This window comes from Thermobia domestica, chromosome 6 (assembly GCF_964235325.1).
Source record: "Thermobia domestica chromosome 6, izTheDome1.hap1.1, whole genome shotgun sequence".
NCBI classification, from domain to species: domain Eukaryota; kingdom Metazoa; phylum Arthropoda; class Insecta; order Zygentoma; family Lepismatidae; genus Thermobia; species Thermobia domestica.
The window spans coordinates 126,797,583-126,816,532 of record NC_137459.1 but is presented as its reverse complement, the minus strand read 5'-3'; the positions used below and the strand labels follow the sequence as shown (position 1 = coordinate 126,816,532).

General features: G+C 36.3%; 1 protein-coding gene across 1 annotated transcript in view; it reads left to right on the top strand.

Moving 5' to 3' along the window:
• LOC145688190 (transcription factor RFX4-like) overlaps positions 1-18,950 on the top strand; it is a 390,217-nt gene that overhangs the window by 310,773 nt on the left and 60,494 nt on the right. The window contains exons 8-12 of the mRNA XM_081762061.1: positions 4,339-4,488; positions 5,220-5,334; positions 6,400-6,606; positions 7,211-7,423; positions 11,233-11,373. Coding sequence (XP_081618187.1) covers positions 4,339-4,488; positions 5,220-5,334; positions 6,400-6,606; positions 7,211-7,423; positions 11,233-11,373 — 826 coding nt within the window. The remainder of the gene's footprint in view (positions 1-4,338; positions 4,489-5,219; positions 5,335-6,399; positions 6,607-7,210; positions 7,424-11,232; positions 11,374-18,950) is intronic.

The window sequence follows — 18,950 nt, the reverse complement described above, 5'->3', positions numbered from 1 at the left end:
TTTCTCAATAAAGAAAGGGAAATTTCAATGTTATGAAAACTATCCCAGTTTTCCCTCTTAGAAGCAGAATATTCGAAAACTCAGAAATACGTGTTCCCTTATTTTCATATAAGAGTTTATATACCGATTTTCTCATTTCCAATATATTGCAAATTACCACATCATGCACATCCTCATTTTTTATTTTAAAAAAAAGGAATTTGGGTGTTATAGAAAGGACTAAACCCTTCCCTTTAAACAGTAATTTTCAAAAACATTTAAGTACGGTTTTTCTTTTTGTAATGAAGAGTTCGTATGCCGATCTTCGTCTTTCTAACGTCAGGAATTCATGTGGTACACTATCCTTGGGTATATTTTGAACCCTCGTTTACACCTCTTAGAATGGACGTTTCCAAAAATCCTTCCTTATCCCTTACTTTCACAACAAAGGGAGCATTCTCGTTAAATTTCACGTTAATAACTCTAGCAGTTTGGCTTGAGCGATGATGAGTCACCCATTTCTACTAGATTACAGATTCAATATATTTTAGTACCTAATCCCTTATTTGTATGTTTTATTTGACCATTTTACCTGCCGTTTTGGGGTTTTTATTTCGCAATTTTGCCAGTCATTCTTGGCTTTTTATTCCCATTAAGTCATAGCTCTAATCATGAGGATTAATAGTGAGTGATTTTTTATAAGCTTATTTTTTTTAGAATAGAAACATCAACTGCCTCAGTTTGGTAAAAAACAACATAGGTTTTAATAGAATAAAACTTCGTTTCTCTCGATTTCCTCGAAAAGTACCCAGTGATAGTTTATCTTGAAGCATGTCGGTTTGGTCATTTTGATGTGATCTCTCAATTGATCTTTATGTTATCCTTGCATAGTATTATAGTTAAACAAAAACTAAAGTCTCAGACTTGATCATAATTTTAGAGTATATCTCATTAACCATACTGCTTACTGTCTGCTTACTGCTATCATCATTCATCTTCCTTAATTATCGTCTCTCTTAAGCTGAAGGGCATAATCGTTGGACATTAAACTGAATACGGAAATTTCCTTTTCTTAAAACGTACCAAATACTGAGGTCTCTTAAGCTCCATTTTTTTTCACTATCCAAAAGAATTCACTTGTTTCCTAGAAGTTCACTACATCATCAACTTATCTCGTGAATGAGAATCCGAAAATAAAATCACGTTTCTACAGTACCACTCAGAAATCAGAATTATTGCAGAACTTAAAGCATTTTTAAGAACATAAACTGAAGTATAAAGCTTTTCATTTTCTACTTTTACTCAGAACAGTAATAAATTTTGTGGTCAATTATTAGAAAAAAGTAAATCTTAAATTTCATGTGTAACGGCCCGTTTTGTTACAGAAATTTCCCAATGAGGTGTCATTTTCTAGGTGATATGTTATTCTTTCTTGTTAATTTTGATTATAGTTTATATATTCCATCTTATATATTTACTTTTGGTCATTTGTGTTATTCTTCAGATGGTTCTACTAATTTATTGCTTTGAGTACACTGTTATGTATAAAGGTAACCAAGAAAGTTCTGTCACTTTTTTACCCACCATCTTCGAACGTCGAGATGTTATCTAAGACGTACCTAGAAGATGAAAAACAGCCCCATCAGCATCGACGACCTTCTGTAAACGTTCTAAAAGGCCTTGGATACCATAGCGATAGAAATTGGTGGGCAGTGAAGCGAAGAAGGTGTCAAGTGCAGTTGGCACCTCTACTAGGGATTTGAACTGGCGTTCTCAAGGTGATTGTCCAAGAAATGGAAGAGGTGATAATCGGACTGTGTAATGTCCGCAGAGTATGGTGGATGCAATAGTGTTTCCCATCCAAGGCGTAGAATGGTGTCCCGGGTCATCCTACCCACGCGGGGCTTAGCGTTGTCCTGTAACAGGAGGACCCCTTTGCGATTAAGAAGTGCTGGCTCCAGAGTTTTAAGTTTCTCTTGAACACAGCTCAACTGCTGATAGTACACAGTTGCATTGATGCTCTGATTAGCTGGTAACAGTTGCTGATGCACGAAAACGGGAGCAGTCCACCAAACACACAGGAGGTCTAGTGCAGTGCTCGTTTCGGCTGTTTTGGAACCGGTTCATGTAATGCTAACCAATGATGACATCACCGTGGAGCTTCGTACAAGACCCACTTCTCATCACTTATTAACACCCTGTCCAGGAATGGCTCCTTCCTCAGACGAGACAGCAAGGAAACACAGGTATCTGCTCGCGTTGCTTTCTGGCCCGGAATCAAATAATGTAGGACAAATCGACCCAACCGGTAGTACTTCCCAAGTTGATGGAGGTGCTGCCGAATAGTTTCTCCACTCACACTGGATTGTAGTCCAAGTTCTTCACATGTGTGGCTACTGTTCGTCTCAATTGCTGTCTGAAGAACCTTATTTTGTACATGTATTAGTCTTCTGGCACATGATGCATCTTCGAGTGTTTCGTCATCGTCTTTAAACTTGTTAAACTACCGCTGCACTGTCCACGTATTCACGACCCCCTTACCTAAGGCCTGGTATATTTTCCGCCCCGCTGCAACATCTTTTGACTCCAGTTTAAGCTCGTACATCATACACGCCCTTATGACGCTCTGTAGAGGTCCCATGTTCACTCTGTTCTTACGCAAGTTCACGGTGTAACTAAATTGCCAAAACCAGGTAGTATGTTGGATATACCCACACCAACAAGTGACCTTCACCTTATCTCCATCCGCGTTCAACTCACGGTGTGAGGGCCAATTGAGCACATACCTCCACAAAAAGCGACAAAATTTTCTTGTTTACCTTTATGTTTATGTTGGCATGTGTTACATATGTGTGTATTGCAATTTAAATTATGTGGTTCTGACTAATTAAAGTGGTGAATATTATGGAATTCTAACTACTTATATTACAAAATACTGATTATTCTCTAAATTTTCATTCGTGGTTTCAAATTGTGGAAAAGATACACAACATTTCTGAAAATCGAATAACTATAACCAAATGTTGCAAATTATTAAAATAATATGTTTGTAACTGTTAGGACTGTGTGTGTGTCGTTGCTAGAAGTATCTATGTCCTTGTTAGGAAAAACCAGGGCCGGATGTTTAATGCTGTAGTTGTTTTACACATTATTATTATTATTATTATTATTATTATTAAGTATTCTGCCTTTCGCCAGGTCCTGGGACTAATGAATTTTCTTCTCTCAATGTTCAGCTTCCTTTTTTAACTTTCAATATTTTCTTACATATTTCATATCATCGATCAGTTGTTTTTTCTACTCCCGTTTCATTCCATCTTTCCTTCTATAGTTCAATGAACAAGACAATTTCTTCGCAAGATACGTACTTGATCTTCCTACGAAGAATACTGGCTAAAAGCGTCCTCCTTTCTCCCCAATTGATCTTCCTACGAAGAATACTAGCTAAAAGCGTCCTCCTTTCTCCTACCTGTTTTAAAACACTTTTGCTTTTTTTACTTTCTCTGTCCATTTTATCTTCTCAATCTTCCTCCAACACCACATTTCGAAGCTTTCTAAATATTTTTTGTCTAATTTCCGTAATGTTCAAGTCTCTGAACCACACAGATCAATACTTTTTACAAATATTATACATAAATATAGCTTTAATCAATCTGTTCAAGAACTATCTATTATTATTGACAACGAATGGCGTACTTTTTAGTGTCATAAAAGTTTGTTTTTGTCAATTTTCTTGGAAACCACGCACCACAATTTACCTTTAACCATGTCGTTTTTGTTAAGATTGATATAGTCTACCAATTGATATACGCCTTATCTTTGGGCAACTAAGGTTTAAGAGTTAATCATATTTATTAACCAAGCTACGTATTACTGTCTTGTTGGTGTCATAATAAAGAAATTGACGAAGGTATACGTCGGTATTAGTCTCAACTTAATAGGTGGCGTGGTTTCCATGTAGCATCAATTTTTCAGTTTCCAGAATAATTTGTTTTTCCCAATTTTCTCAAAAACCACAAACGAGCTTTTACTCTAATGTATATAATTTTCTGCTACTTAGTGAGATCTGTCGATTTATATATTCTTGATCTTTGGATAGTTTTGTCATTAAATGCTAATAATGTAAAAATTTTTGTCGCTTGTTGTTTTTTATGTATTTTAAACGCTAGTGAACGGCAGGTACTACCAAATAATCTATACTTGATTTTAAAAAAATACAATAACATATTGGGAAGAAGCTTCTGACGTACTATGTATACTAAATGTAGTAGTGCCTTGCGAAAATTTGAAACTCAAAATTATTGTTCTACATTTTTATCTTGTTTCGTAAGAAACTAATGTATTCTTCTTTTATTTCAGGTTCACAACTTTTTGGTACACTTTTGGCAAGGAATGCCTCCACATATAACTGGAATTTTAGGATCCGATACAGTTGTTAATATGATTGGCGTTTGCGATTCCATTCTTTACCGATCCCTCTGTAGTGTTCTTCTTCCGTCCGTTATACAGGTAGAGGTATTGAGTTAATATTAAGAATTGACAAAATTTCGCAATGAAACAAAACCATAACGTGTTTGTTAACACTGTTGGTACTTTTTGATGTATTTACCAACAATAATTATTAATGCATAAACTTAAGAGCATTGATGAATTATTTTCAACTATTCAATTTCAGTATATTTCAAAATTCCTTTATTCTAAATTTTCTTAAGTAAAATACTCTTACAGTTGCATATATAACATAAATGAATTCATATACAACTATTTGATGATAGGATCAACCTTACTTCGGATATCCTAATATGTTTCTTTAATTTAACAAATTGTTACGAATCACTAATTTGGTTTTGAATTTAACGTACCACGTTTATACTCCATGTCTAAGGGAAACAGTGGTGATGAATTTGAACGAAATGGTGGAATGAAGAATGCGGAAAGAAATTGGAGAACTCTGAAGAAAATCACGCACAGGGTGTTTCTGCACCACAAAGTCCTCTTGGTGTGGGCTGGGAGTAAATCTGGGCCCCACATCAACTGTTGGAGTCAAACTTTCAGTTTAAAACTAACAGGTAAAAGTACGAGCTTTCCTGGATTGAAATAAAATACTGCTAGACCTGAAAACTATTTTGGGTAATCTAACAATATGGGTAACGTTTCTAAGTGCGTATCTTTGCAAATTTCTATAAAACTAAAAGTTACAAATTCAAACAAGTTTCACAAAGTGTTTCTGTATTCCACAGGGTTTACCGGATAATCTTAGTCAGATGGTTCAAAGGATTAGAGACGAATTTGTTACCTGGTTAAATAATTCCCTCGAAGAACTACCGTCCACTCTAAAGCTTATGAAAATCAAAAGTGAGTGTTTTTTCTAATTTTTGCAATGATTACAGAAAGTCCTTTCAGACTTATGGTATCGAATTCAATTGCTAGATGTAGTAAGGATAAACACACTGAAGAAGATATTACGAGCAGTTAAATAATCGGTTAATAAATACCAATATGTGTTCTATTTTTGCCATTAAAACCTATATGTGTACCACATTGTTAAGCCCGTTGTTGCGTGTTACAATAAAAATGTTATCCTGCGTGCTGCGATGTATTTCGTCACGGTATATTTAACCTTTTTCACTTATATATATGTAAGAAAACATCACAGTACGCGTAAGAAAATTTGTAGAGTACGTTTGCTGTTATATGATGCCCATATCATGTATGTATTTATCTCTTGTAAGGTCAAAGTTCTGTCATTTGATGAAAGTAAAGCAGAAGAGTTTTTGCGTGCTTCTAGTACGATATATATTACAATTGTGAACTTTAGGACTGCTTTTTATAGTAATATGATGATGGTGTTTCTATTGTGACTTTCCAGAGTTTTCATTGTTCAGTTGGACGAGAAGTCGCCGTACCCCTGGTGTGCCCAGTTCTCAATGAACAATTGTTCAGTGTAGTAATACCAGAACATCTTCCTGATCACGATAATGAAGCAGTGACGTCCAATCTAATCCAACATGTCATTCAAAAAAAAGTGCAGGCAAGAATTGCTTCATCCTGTTCCACCCACATTCTTGCCACGCAACCCGTCTCTTGAAATTATGATACCATGTGGCCAACATCTATAAATGAGATCAATCAAATTACGGTGTTTTACTATTGCTAGATGAATGGCTATTTTTCGTCCACACTGTATGAAAAGTGTTATTCTTTTAATGTATTTTCATGTTTCGTCTAGTCACATTTGATGTAGACCCTATGCATTTTCGGTATTGTCACATACCATTTTTATCGGAAATTTATAATACCTCACATTCCATTAGATATGTATATGTTCTTAAGTTTCTGTGTTGCCTATGCTATATAAAAATTTATTTGATTGTGCTCTTAATAATTGAAATACAAATTATCTTCTGTTGACATTTGCAGTGGCTAAACTCTTCATCCAAATGTTGAAACGGCTCCTGATACTGAATAGAATTCTAGAGACAGCAAGAGTTGTTCTTCATAACTCTGATATTATGACGCAATTGCGACGCGACTGGAAAAGTATAGATCTTCCGATTGTTATAGCATTAACTTTGTTTTGTAACGAAAATCATAGAGTAAGACGAACCAGGAATGCTATCTACACGGGTAGGTATCGTAAACGTATAGAAGTGTATATAAATTGTAAGTGAAAGTGGGTAGGCCCTTTTATTACGTAACAGTAATATCTGAAGCAATTTAATTAGTGTTGTTTTATTTTTTAATTACTAACTTTATATCTCTTCGATTTCATCTAATGACGTTGAACTATTTATGTGAAGAATGTTTGGAATATCTAAGTCAAAACAATTTCTTAACACAACAGTAAATGATGTTAATTTAGATTTTGAAAATTAATTTTCTTTTCCCGTTTTTCCTTATATCGAATATTTCTGATAAAACTACATGCTTGTAAATGATTTAAGAAATGTAAAAGCATACCACTTTAATTCATAAGAAGCTATTCAAATCTAAATAGATGTGATCTAAGTTTTATTCTTCATTAGTTTGTTTTTGAATGTAGCTACCGTTAGCACCAATTTTAACTGTCAACAGGGAATTGAGGATTATATAGTGGCATCTGTTCATAATTCAAGATATTCTTTCTCAGTGACTATTTAAAATCATAGTATTATATATTTTCTAATTCTTCGTTGTTTTATTAACATTAAAAAATGATTTATAAACTGAAATGTTACATTTCTTACTGCAGTGTTGCGAGAATTCGAAAACCTTTTAGGAGGTTCCAACTCTACAGAGACTTACATAGAATGGCTGGAATCCATTGTACAGAGGTTCGTTGTTCAACCTTCTGCTAAACCTGGAAGTCACTTTAGAGATGTTGCTCAGCGTTTTAGCCTTATTTGGCAGTTTTTTGGTTCAAAACTTTTAACAGATTTAACAATGCAATCAGCAGCTAGTTTTGGTAAGTTTTATATTTCACAAATGCAAAACTTTAAACATATTAGTGTCACTAATAAGGTATTCGCCAAGCGTCCCCTCGGAATTCGTGTAAAATTTATTCAAATGCAAAGTACTCAGCGGCCCAATGTGTATTGTACTAATTTTAGTGCAGTCCATATTGGTAATTATTATATTTATGGGCCTTCATATATCATACACTACTATAACACTCGGGCACAAAATTGCTTTTAGTTTCTTTTGATATATTTTCACATGAATGTGGGCATATGCAAAGCAAATTGGATCAAATACTGCTTCTCTGAAACATGTCTCTTGGATTCGCCATATTGGATTCAACTTTCCGTTTTTCAAATGTGAATAGGTGCATGCGATACATCAAATTCATGTACAATTTTCTCGGAAATTCATTGGTGAAGTGAGTTTTACCGTAGCTTGTACCGTTTGGAAGGTATTGCATGTTAAATCTCTCCAGGCACTTTGCGAATAAACATTGCAGAGCAATATCAGTTACGCTTACGTTTTTGATGTTGACAAATCAAAATAATTTCTAACTGGGAATATACTGTACGTATAAACAAAACTCTTTACAATATTGGTGTCATAACCTTATTACATTCCTGTGAGTGATTGTTATTACTTGCGTGTTGTACTATAACAAGTAAGTATTGGATTACGGTCAAAATGCCTAATATAAATCCAGATACGACCAGATTAGGGTAATGACCCACCATTTCCGTATTGACGTCTGTGCATCAGCATGTATATACCTTCAGAGAATGTTTCGTCAACGATAAATCATGCAAGAGATTATATATACACACGGGGCCCTGAACAACTTTCTATTTGGTTCAATATTAGTGAAGTGCCTGACATTTAACACGCAATACCTTGCAAATGGTACAAGCTACGGTAAAACTCACTACACCAATGAATAATCCGAGAATATTGTAGATGAATTTGGTGTATGATTTGCACCTATTCCCATTAAAAAAAAAGTTGAATCCAATATGGCGGATACAAGGTGGCGGCCGGGATGGGTAACACCTATTAGAGAATCAGTACTTGATCCTATTTCTTTTCAATATGGCCACATTCATGTCCAGTTACATCTAAAGAAACTAAAAGCAATTTTGAATCCGAGCTTTATAGTAGTGTATGATTAAATTCCAGATATATGAAGGTTCATAAATATGCAAATTACCGGTATGGGCCACTAAAATTAGTGCAATACACATTAGGCCCCATAGTACTTTGCATTTGAATCAATATTACACGAGTCCCGAGGGACACTTCGCGAATGTACCTTGTAAGTTGTCCCACATAAGTTACGCTCTGTATGCGGGTAAGTGTATAATATGGATATTCGAGCTCCTGAGCAACAGTCACTTTTCGTTTCATTTCTAGTGGTTATTTTTCCCACTAACGCTTTCCAGGCTTATCTTTAATGCTAAACAAATATCTTTATGGTATTTTCTATTAAGATCAAAGTCATTTTCCTTCTTCTTAGTATCCTAATACCGAATATGTTGGCAGTTCAGATGTGCAAACGTTTACACAGAATCAGAATCAGGAATAAATGGAAAATAAAGTTTCATCTTGATATTATTATGGATAATGAGAAAGAAAAAATATTTGTCTTGGTAACAGTACAACATAGCAATAAACAAACCAGAAACTAATCCGAAATTGATGCCATACCAAAATGGTAATTTCTGAAGTGTACACTGAGAAATAAAAATGTGTAGCATACGTAAAATCGTATGTTACATTTGCAAATCCTGTAGTTTTTGGACTTTACCTACAGGAAACGTGTTACCGAAAACATATGATTTATAATGTTTGCTGTATAAGTGTTCCATCTATACGTACTTTCATATGAAACAATATAGGAGGTCAGGATCTCACATACAAATGGACGTATATAACATATAGCTGACGGAGATAACAAACGTATATGTATGTAATATAAGGAATCCTGCAACGGCATGATATAACACGTAAGGTCAGTGTTAATGTAGCATACGGATAACGTATGCTCCGTACTGATGTATGTAGTGAGCAAGGGAATTCCGTATATGTGCACAATATACCATTGTCCGGAGAAGGGATTTTCTCAGTGTAGGTTGTTGGTGGTGATTTGTCGCGTGATTAGTGAATTCTTGTATGATTCATATAGGCATATGGTATCCCAAGCCGTAAGAGTCGCTGGACCACCGATAGGCAACTAGCGACACCTTGCCAAAAAATTGGCGGCCTGCAGCGACAATTCGCGGTGGTCCCACTTCCGTTTTGAAAATTATACCTCCAGTGGTAGAAACGGGACGGAACGCCAATGAGCCACAAAATTACTCCCCCAAAATACGTTAAATCATTTGTTTACATTAAGGTTAGTCTTAAAAAAATATTTTGCTAATTTTGCGAATCAGAGTGCTTCTTTAACTGTGTATATTCGACGATAACCTTTTGAGATCAGATAAAATGCATTCGCCATGTAATTTTATAACAAAGTGTGACACGTGTCTATTTACTTTATTTCGTAGTTCTCCCATATTAATTTCTACTGATCGGCGATAGTTGCCATCTAAATTCATACAATTATACGCAGTCATTTCAAGATTTTTCACTTCATGATGTAGAGACAGGAGTTACTCTTGATCTCTGGAGCTCACTTTAGGAACAATTCGTCGGGGAAAAAAATAATATATAATAATAACCGCATGCTCATAACTGGCGAGAGTTCGTGCTGGTCCTTTCGCGATTCTCCGCGACGAATCGAAGGAGCGCGAACCAAAATGAAGTCCATGCTGCTACGCGGTGATGACGTCACCACCCCGACTCTAGATATCTGATTTGACTTGACTAAACCCTGCTACAAGTGACACACTAGCTTCAATCCTTGGACGCATAACTATATCGACGATCGACATTTATTGGCAAGTGGGACACTAGGTGTTGGCAACGTTTGCGGCATGGGGTATGTGCATGGTTTGTCTCGTGATAATTCAATTTCATCTAATCTTAGTCTTTAGCAGCATCTTTTATCAGCAACCTTTGCACTTGAATAATACACAGAACGAACACGATAAATCAAATTTCTAAATAACTTATTTAAATGACAAACATCCAGATGTAGCCTGCAACGTCAATTTTAACTGGAATAATCAACAACATTTGGAAAGAGCACGAAAGGAAGTCGGTAGTATATGTGCTTAAAGGTGCGATTCCAATATTTAACTGGTGATGAACTTAGGAAAACCTCGATCAGAATGAAGACTAGTGGATTCAAATCCGGTATCTCCACATGGCAAAATACGACTAGCTAAGATACAATGTTCTATACCCAATCATTGACTTATTCTCTAGGAAGGTGATGACTTTGCATTCGATTCCCATTTTAAATATCATGCGTATAATTAGTAATGTCTTATCATATAAATATATCATATTATTAGCATGCTTGTTTTCTTTTCCTTGTAAGTTGTTTTGTTGTTCTTATGAGTGTCACCTTACCTCCTTATTTTTGGTCAAGATAATTATAAAGCTATCAAGTTTATTTGAATTTTTTAAATGAATGAAAAATAAATCATGGGTTTATAACCACGATTTCCGATCTTGACACTTGAACGAATGATATTACTCAAATCACTAGTAAACAGAGACTGGCTGGCTAACACTGGTAAAGACAGATAGTTTCTTACTTGGCAAAATCAATAACATAATTGATGTTTTTATTTGAAGAGTACTAGAGGAAACTAATGTTAATTTTTCTCTGTCAAATCTATTAAACGTGTCAATTATACTAATTTGCAGGTTCATTCAAAATTCTTCAGTTGGTAGCTGATGAATACATTCTCTATATGTTAGACACCCTTCGGGCAGAGGACAGAGCGAAAAACTTACTGAGAAACGCAGCTTTGAATCAACCAACAGAATTCGATAGAGTCTGGGACCGTAAGTAACACACATTACTTGCAATTAGTTTACCTGCAAATATTAAAAACTAAGGATTATTTTAAATCTTCTATTGAGTAATTAGTTTCAAGTTTTAGTATTTTTGAATAAGTTATAAATACTTTCTTTACATTAAAAAAATTTAGATGTTGGTGATTTAAAACGTTTTCTAGGTCTCATATACACAAGGCATTAAAAAGATTTTAGCCGCACCGACTTCTTCCATATCTTTTGCAGTAACCAATTATATAAACATGTATTTCTTGCCTTAATATAAAAATATCAATACTGACTACTAACAAACCTTTTCTCTATAACAGTAAAGAACTCTAGACATCAATTGAAAAATTAACAGCTAGAGCAAGATATCTCTACTTCGTAGAAACTTAGAAATCTAAGACTTCCGTTTTGCATTGTGAATCGTAGGAAGACTCACTTGTCACTTTCGAGCGACGATAGGAGAGAAAAGAGTATTGTGATCGTGAAAAAAAAATCGAATTCAAAATTTCAACGGATTTACATATTTCATGGCGTCTACATGTTTTGGCTTTCCTTTCGTCATCATATCCGTCTCGACCCAACATAAAAGTATCTACTCTCCTAGAAGCTGTTCCGTTCAACGTACTCACAGCAAATTTTAATCTTAAGGTTTTCAAATGAATCTCCAGAAGGGTTTTCCGAATTTTCTTCCTACACTCAAAATAGAGAAGTTTACAAAGGAATGAAAATTTAAAAACAGCTCTAACTATTTTGTTTACATTTAATATATCAATATTTCATTAAACACCCAATACTGTGGTATAAATCTATACTCTTTGAAATTTTTTACGAGGAGGAGTTGGTTCTTAGGCGTGACTTCCTTTGGAAGATTTTCCCAAATAAGACTTGGGTAATTTTGCTCATATTTCATACATAAATATTTCGTTAGTAACCTGACAACATGACATAAGTCATTTGTTCTGAAAAAAAGTACGTGAGTGGTATTTAATTCTTGGGATGAGTTTTTCAAGAACATTTTCTCTAGAACAACTCAAGCAATTTTGTTAATATTTTATTAATATATATTTCATTAATAATCTGACAATATGACATAATGCGTTTGTCCTGAAAGGTATACGAGAAGTAGTTTATTCAAAGGGGAAAGTTTTCTTCCGAAGATTTTCTCAGAACCGACCCAGACGATTTTGTTCATGTTTCATAAATAAACATTTCACTAAAAACTTGATAACATGGCATGACTCATTTTTTCATGGAAAAAGTATACGAGGAGTAGTTTATTCTTGGGAGTGAGTTTTTTCGGTGATTTTCTCTAAAACGATCATGGAAAATGTGTTAATATTTCATAAATAAGTATTTCTTCAATAACTTAACAATATGTCACAATTCATTTGCTCCGGATAAATATACGAGAATAGTTTATTCTTGGGGTGATCTTATTCGGACGATTGTCTTTGAAAAGTCTGAGACAATCTTGATCATATTTCACCAATGACTATAATGTTTCACAAATTACTTCTTACAAAAATATCTGCAAAGAATAATTTACTCTCGGGATAAGTTTTCTTCGGTTGAAAATGCCATAAAATTTTATTGGATTTCACAAGAAAATGTATCAGTCATTGTAACCACAACATATGATTTAGTTTAAGGTATTGGAGCAAGAAAGTTTATGTTTGGATGGACTTATTCCGAGGTATTTTTGAGTCTCACCACCAAAATAGTTCCATATAATACCAAAGTAACTCATGAAAGAAAATAGCACAATTTGATAATATTAAATGCTGCCCCAATCATCTTCAAGTTTTCACTGGCTTTACAATACATAATATGAGACAATTCTACTGTACCTTGTAAGTTTAGAACGACTAAAAAAAGTGACCCCATATCTTGGATAGGGTAATGAAGGTAGAATCGCATCTATAAGTGTATATCATAATGGTGCCCGTCTTGAAGTCCGACATATTGGATTCAGATTCAAAATTTTTAATACGAAGGATCATGTGACAGATTTGCGGTGGCTCAGTGGTAGAGCGTTCATCTCCGGTGCTTGGGGTCCCTGGTTCGATCCCAGCTCGCGCCGTGTGGACTTTGTGGTGAACAAAAACCATGCTCGTGGGTTTTCTCGGGGTTCTCCCATTTCCTCCCACTTTCTTCATTCCACCATTTCATTCATCTCTCATTATCACCGTCTCCTTTAGTCTAACCGGCATATGCGTGGGACGTTAAACTTAAAGATTTCATTTCATTTTCATTTTAACATGAATCAGAAAATGCTTGAAAGTAGAAGAAAATATCAAATCTAGAACAACTGCTGAAAATAAGTTTGTAAATCACTGTCTCCATTGACAGACCTTCTCCAATTCTTCTTATTCCAACATTTTTTTCTTTCTAGGAAAGAGATGATCTTACTTGTCACGTAAGAGAAGATCCTACTTACTGAGTATGCATTGAAATTGAAATTGAAACAGGAACACTTGAAAAAGTTTCAACCTGACCGGGATTCGAACCCGGCTCTGATGAATAGAAGTTGAATGCGCTAACCACTCACCTACCGCACCACTTAACCTTCTACCAAAACCAATACCTAGTTAAAATCGTTTCATGGAAAAATATGAACAAGATACTCAAATATAACAAAAACAAAAAATATAAACAAAATATAAATAAAACTATAAATAAAAAATAAGCAACTTGTGTGAGTGTCTAAATGACGAACTCGAGATTTCCTTGTTTAACCCAAAAGCAAGTTATATAGACGTTGCTCAATGAGGAAAGCATCATGAAATGTTCTTCAAGTTGAGGCTATGTCATCGGCAGAGCCGTAACTTGTGGGGGGCAACTGCTCTCCCCAGAGAAGCTCGCCGCTGTTCGAGGGGGCCCATTTTGAGACAAATATTTCTTACTTCATATACGATACGAGCATGAAATTAGAAATGAAGCATTAAATAGGGTCGCTACATTACATAAACAAAACAACACACAAAAGGTAAATAGAACAAAAATGAGTCGTGGACCCATTTCAGTAATATTTATTCGTATGACTTTGAGATTTAACAATATTGTTTTCTTAATAATTTTGTCATGTTTGGAATTGGCCCAGGGAGTAACTAAGGGAACCGCAGACCTTGCCGTGTTGGAGGGCCCACAGGCTCGGGGGCCCATAAAGATTAAGAGAAAGTTGGAGAAAGGGGGCCCAATAATTAGAAAAACAACTTTTTCTAAGGCCCGAAATAAGCTTGTTAATGCTTGCTCCCCAGAAAAGAATCTAAGTTACGGCGCTGGTCATCGGTCGCAGGGATGGTCCCGATTCACATTACATTTCGTCATTACCATAACTTCTAATTTCCAAAGAAGAAAAGATGACAGGAATTATTTTCACATTCTTTTAATTGTATCAACACCTGTAGAAATAGACCGTTCTATTTGTGTTCCATAACTACTAGTTTATTTTCTTATATTCATATGAGGAGTTTGTGGCAAATTGAGCCGGTGGCACTAGCCATGTGATCTCGGGCGTTCAGCTTCTGATCATGAGGCGCAATCCACTAGGGGTTCGAATTCCTCTGAAGAGCAAGGTCGGAATTTTAACTGTCTTCAATATTTCTGTGTTTGTATTCCTGTAGTGTTTGGAATACATCGAAAGGACATCAGTTGCCAGTGGCAAACAATACTCCGGTTTAGGCAATTTGTTTTTTTTTAAATTGTTAAAGCAGGAAACTCCCATTGCAGCAACTTGGGTTCAAATCCCGTCGTGGTAATTAGTAAATTGCGAATGGGAAGATAATGTTTATGTAATTAGTATTGTAATTATGTTATTTTTTATTATTATTATAATTACCACAATGGAAAGAAAAAGTAACATTGTCGAAGGTATTCATAGAAACGGAAAAGATATAGAGTATGCCAGATGATTCTTAGGCTTACACATGAACGCAATAATATTATTACGTTTATGAATTTACAGATAGAATTATCATTTTATGACAACAAGAAATGGAATATACATATTTGTTAGCTGATAACAGTAATGCTTTTGTGTCCCCCTTCTTCTAAATAGAAAGGTGAGGTGACATCTTAAATAGGATCATTTTCCTGACTAGTGATCTCTATTATAAGTTCGATCACTATTTGCAATTTGTGCACAGTTAGGAACAGTTCCTTGGAACTCATTTTATGTCCATACTACAGCAGTAAGGACGTGTTTAGCCCTCATGTGTTCATCAATTCTTCTCCAAACACGTTATTTGCCAGACAGTTATTTTGTGTTGTTGGCGTTTCACCTGTAAAGGAAGTCGTCTCAACTCTTAGATCCAGAGAAATTGAATATTTTTCATGTTAGTGTACATCAGAAGTATCAGTTTTGTAGGTTATAAAAATTTCCTGAATTGCCACAGTCGGAATCGAACTCGCGTCCCCAACATTATGAAACTAACGCGTAAGCCACTACTCTAGGACATCACTGTTCTTGGAGAAGGGAAAATGGAGCTGCAGTGAATTCAGTAATTACACACTTTTACGATTCCAGTGTAATAATGCTGAAACTTTTGATTTCAGCCATGATAAAATAGTTAAGTATTGTGCAGAAAGAATAGTCCACAGAAGTCAAATTTAAATTGGCAACTCATATGTACGGAGAAGCTGCCATATGCTCTTGCCTCGGGCCCTGATTTTCACGGCACGGCATTTTAGATACTCATATTGATTGGAATCTCGTGTTTCAGGGCACTGGATTATTTTTTTAATTAACTAATTTAACGAACCTTCCTCAGTACCTTGCTTCCTATTTCGACGCGTTTTACTCACTTTACAGTTTTTCAACAATCACTTTAAGAACAGGGACAAAAACACAAAAACATGGAGGACAGTGAAGTCACAAAAACTATTCGCGCGTTCTTCCCTTGCCTGAAGTAAAACAATAAAATATGGTGAACATACAATTTTTGGTCTTCCATTTTCTATGTGGTGTCAAATCCAGAGTTGGAGTGGGTCAGTGGGTCGAATGGATTGAGTTTTCTGAGTAGGTCAGTAGTTCGTGGATCAACAGCATGTGACCCACTGCGACCCATCATCTACCGTGACCCACCACTCACTATGACGCAGTCTGACCCACCGACACTCTCTGCTCACTGCATTGTAGACAGCATCTTCTGACGCGACAAAACGCCAATGAACCATAAAATTACTTCCCAAGATATGTTAAATATCCTATATGTGTGATTTGTTTACATTAATGTGAGTGTAAAAACACTAAAAAAGCACCAAACAGTACTCCAGAGGGGGCTCGAACCACTTACTTTCTGATCACTGGGCGGGTGTTCTTCCGACTTCGCCATAGTTTTATTGTTCATGTGCTTGTCTTTATACAAAAAGTGTACAAGAACCAGACTGACTCCTAGGGTAATACAATACAATATGTCTTACATACAAAGAAAAGGAAAATGTAAAGTATAACAATAATCGAGAAAAATAAAAAAACCGAAAAGATAAACCTACATCATGAGTTGTAGCTTTTTTTTTAAGAGAAGGAAGGAGATTACTGCAACACCACTTCTAAAAACCTACTAAAATACTGCCTATCCAACTCGGGGGAAAAGAGCTTTCGGCGAGTGCGTTTTAAAAAATCCAAGTAGGTGTGAGCATCCAGCAAAGGCACATGGCGATGGATTTACACAATTGTACACGCCAGTAGAAAAAGCACAGCGTGGTTTTTGGTCTGTAGAAAATAACGAAAATCCAGAAACAAAACATAGGATACTGTGAACTGGTGTGGAGGTCGACGACGAATTCGTCCTAAAAAGGACGTGAGACAGTTCCAGATAGCTGGAGCACCCACACACTGATCATACCGGTGGGATAGTGTATCTTCTTTGGCGCATCGAGAACACAGTGGGTCAGGAACACGTTTCAGCTCAAATAAACGAGCGCGCGTAGGCACCAACTGATGCACCACTTGAAACCATTCAACCTGTAGGTATGGAGGTAATACCGGGGCAGAGATATTAGCCCATACCTGTGACCACGTGATCTGAGGATATCGGTGAGGAATTCGGAGAATAATCTGATCGTTAGGCAACGAGAGAAGGAAGTTATACAAAGTACGAGAATTGTATCCCATAGGGCAGAGAACCACACCACTGTATGCCCAATAACGTATTAGTGAAGTAATGTACGTCGGACAACAATCAGCAAAGTTAATAAACGGGGGCCTCACAGGGAATTCATAACTAGGCCAAAAACATCGTATCCATTGCTGTGTGAAGGATTCGTTAATAGCAACTGTAGCATAAAAATCGAGCATAAACAGAGTTTAACATTTCAATCTGAGATGTACTAGACCCAACCCTCCCTGTGAACGGGGAAGATAGAGTCCTGCATGTGGAATACGAAAATAGAAGCCACGCCATATATTCCATAGGAATAAGGAGTCAAACCGCTTAGCGAACAATTCCGGTAAGGGGAAAATTCGAGCCCGGTACCACAGCTTGGGTGCAATGTAAATATTAATAAAGTGAATACGATGAATTAAATGAAGGCGACGGAAACGCTTAGAAAACAAAAGCTGGCGAATTTGTAACAACAACGGGGACCAAATCTTCTCGAAAAGGGGAGTAGGTTGTGACGTAAACGGGATACCTAAGATCTTCAAGGAAGTGACGTGAGGTACACACGGCACCCCAGGCGCGTTAGCAGGTAAATGAAAACCATTGAACTGTAATAGGTTAGTTTTCTGTACATTATACTGTAATCCGGAACAAAGTGCAAAACGTTGCAACACTGCAAAAACCCGCGCCATAAGAACAGGATCCACTCCGGTGATGGTGACGTCATCCGCATACCCGAATATATTTTGACTCAAGAAACGGGAGGGTCCAGGGAGGTGCAGGGTGGCCAACTGTCGAAGTAAAGGATCTAATGCGAGTGCAAAAAGTATCGTTGACAAAGAACATCCTTGCCTTAATCCACGTTTCCGCGGAATAAGAGGGGACAGGTGTCCGTTAATCTGTATACGGAAATTGGCCGTGGTATATAAATTGTTAATGACTGTGCGGAAGGCTAAAGGAAACCTCCAGGCTTCCAGCACCTGCAACAAAAAACTGTGATCTAAGCTGTCGTACGCTTTTTCTAAATATACAGATAATGCACCCGCAGGCACCTGCCGAAAATGAAAATAAGCAAAAATATCGCGCAAAGAGCTAAGAGTATATGAAAGGTTATGCGTAGCATGGAGTGCTGCCTGATAAGGATTAATGTAGTGACGGATGATTGGTCGAAGTCGGGCTGTAAGGACTTTAGTGAACAACTTAAGATCGACGGGCAATAAAGAAATAGGTCGATAGTCCTGAACATAATGCGCTGCGCGGAATATCGGAATGAGGACTAAGATAGCGGTATTACGACCCACTGCTTCGCCTCGTAACCAAGCATTGAATAAAGCGGTAATAGAGGGACTGAGGTGAGACCAATACTGTTTATAAAACTGGATATTTAATACGTCTTCTCCGGGGGCACTACTGCCCTTTGCCCGCCTGAGGACTGCGAAAATTTCCTCCGCACTAATGGGATTGATCAATGTGTGA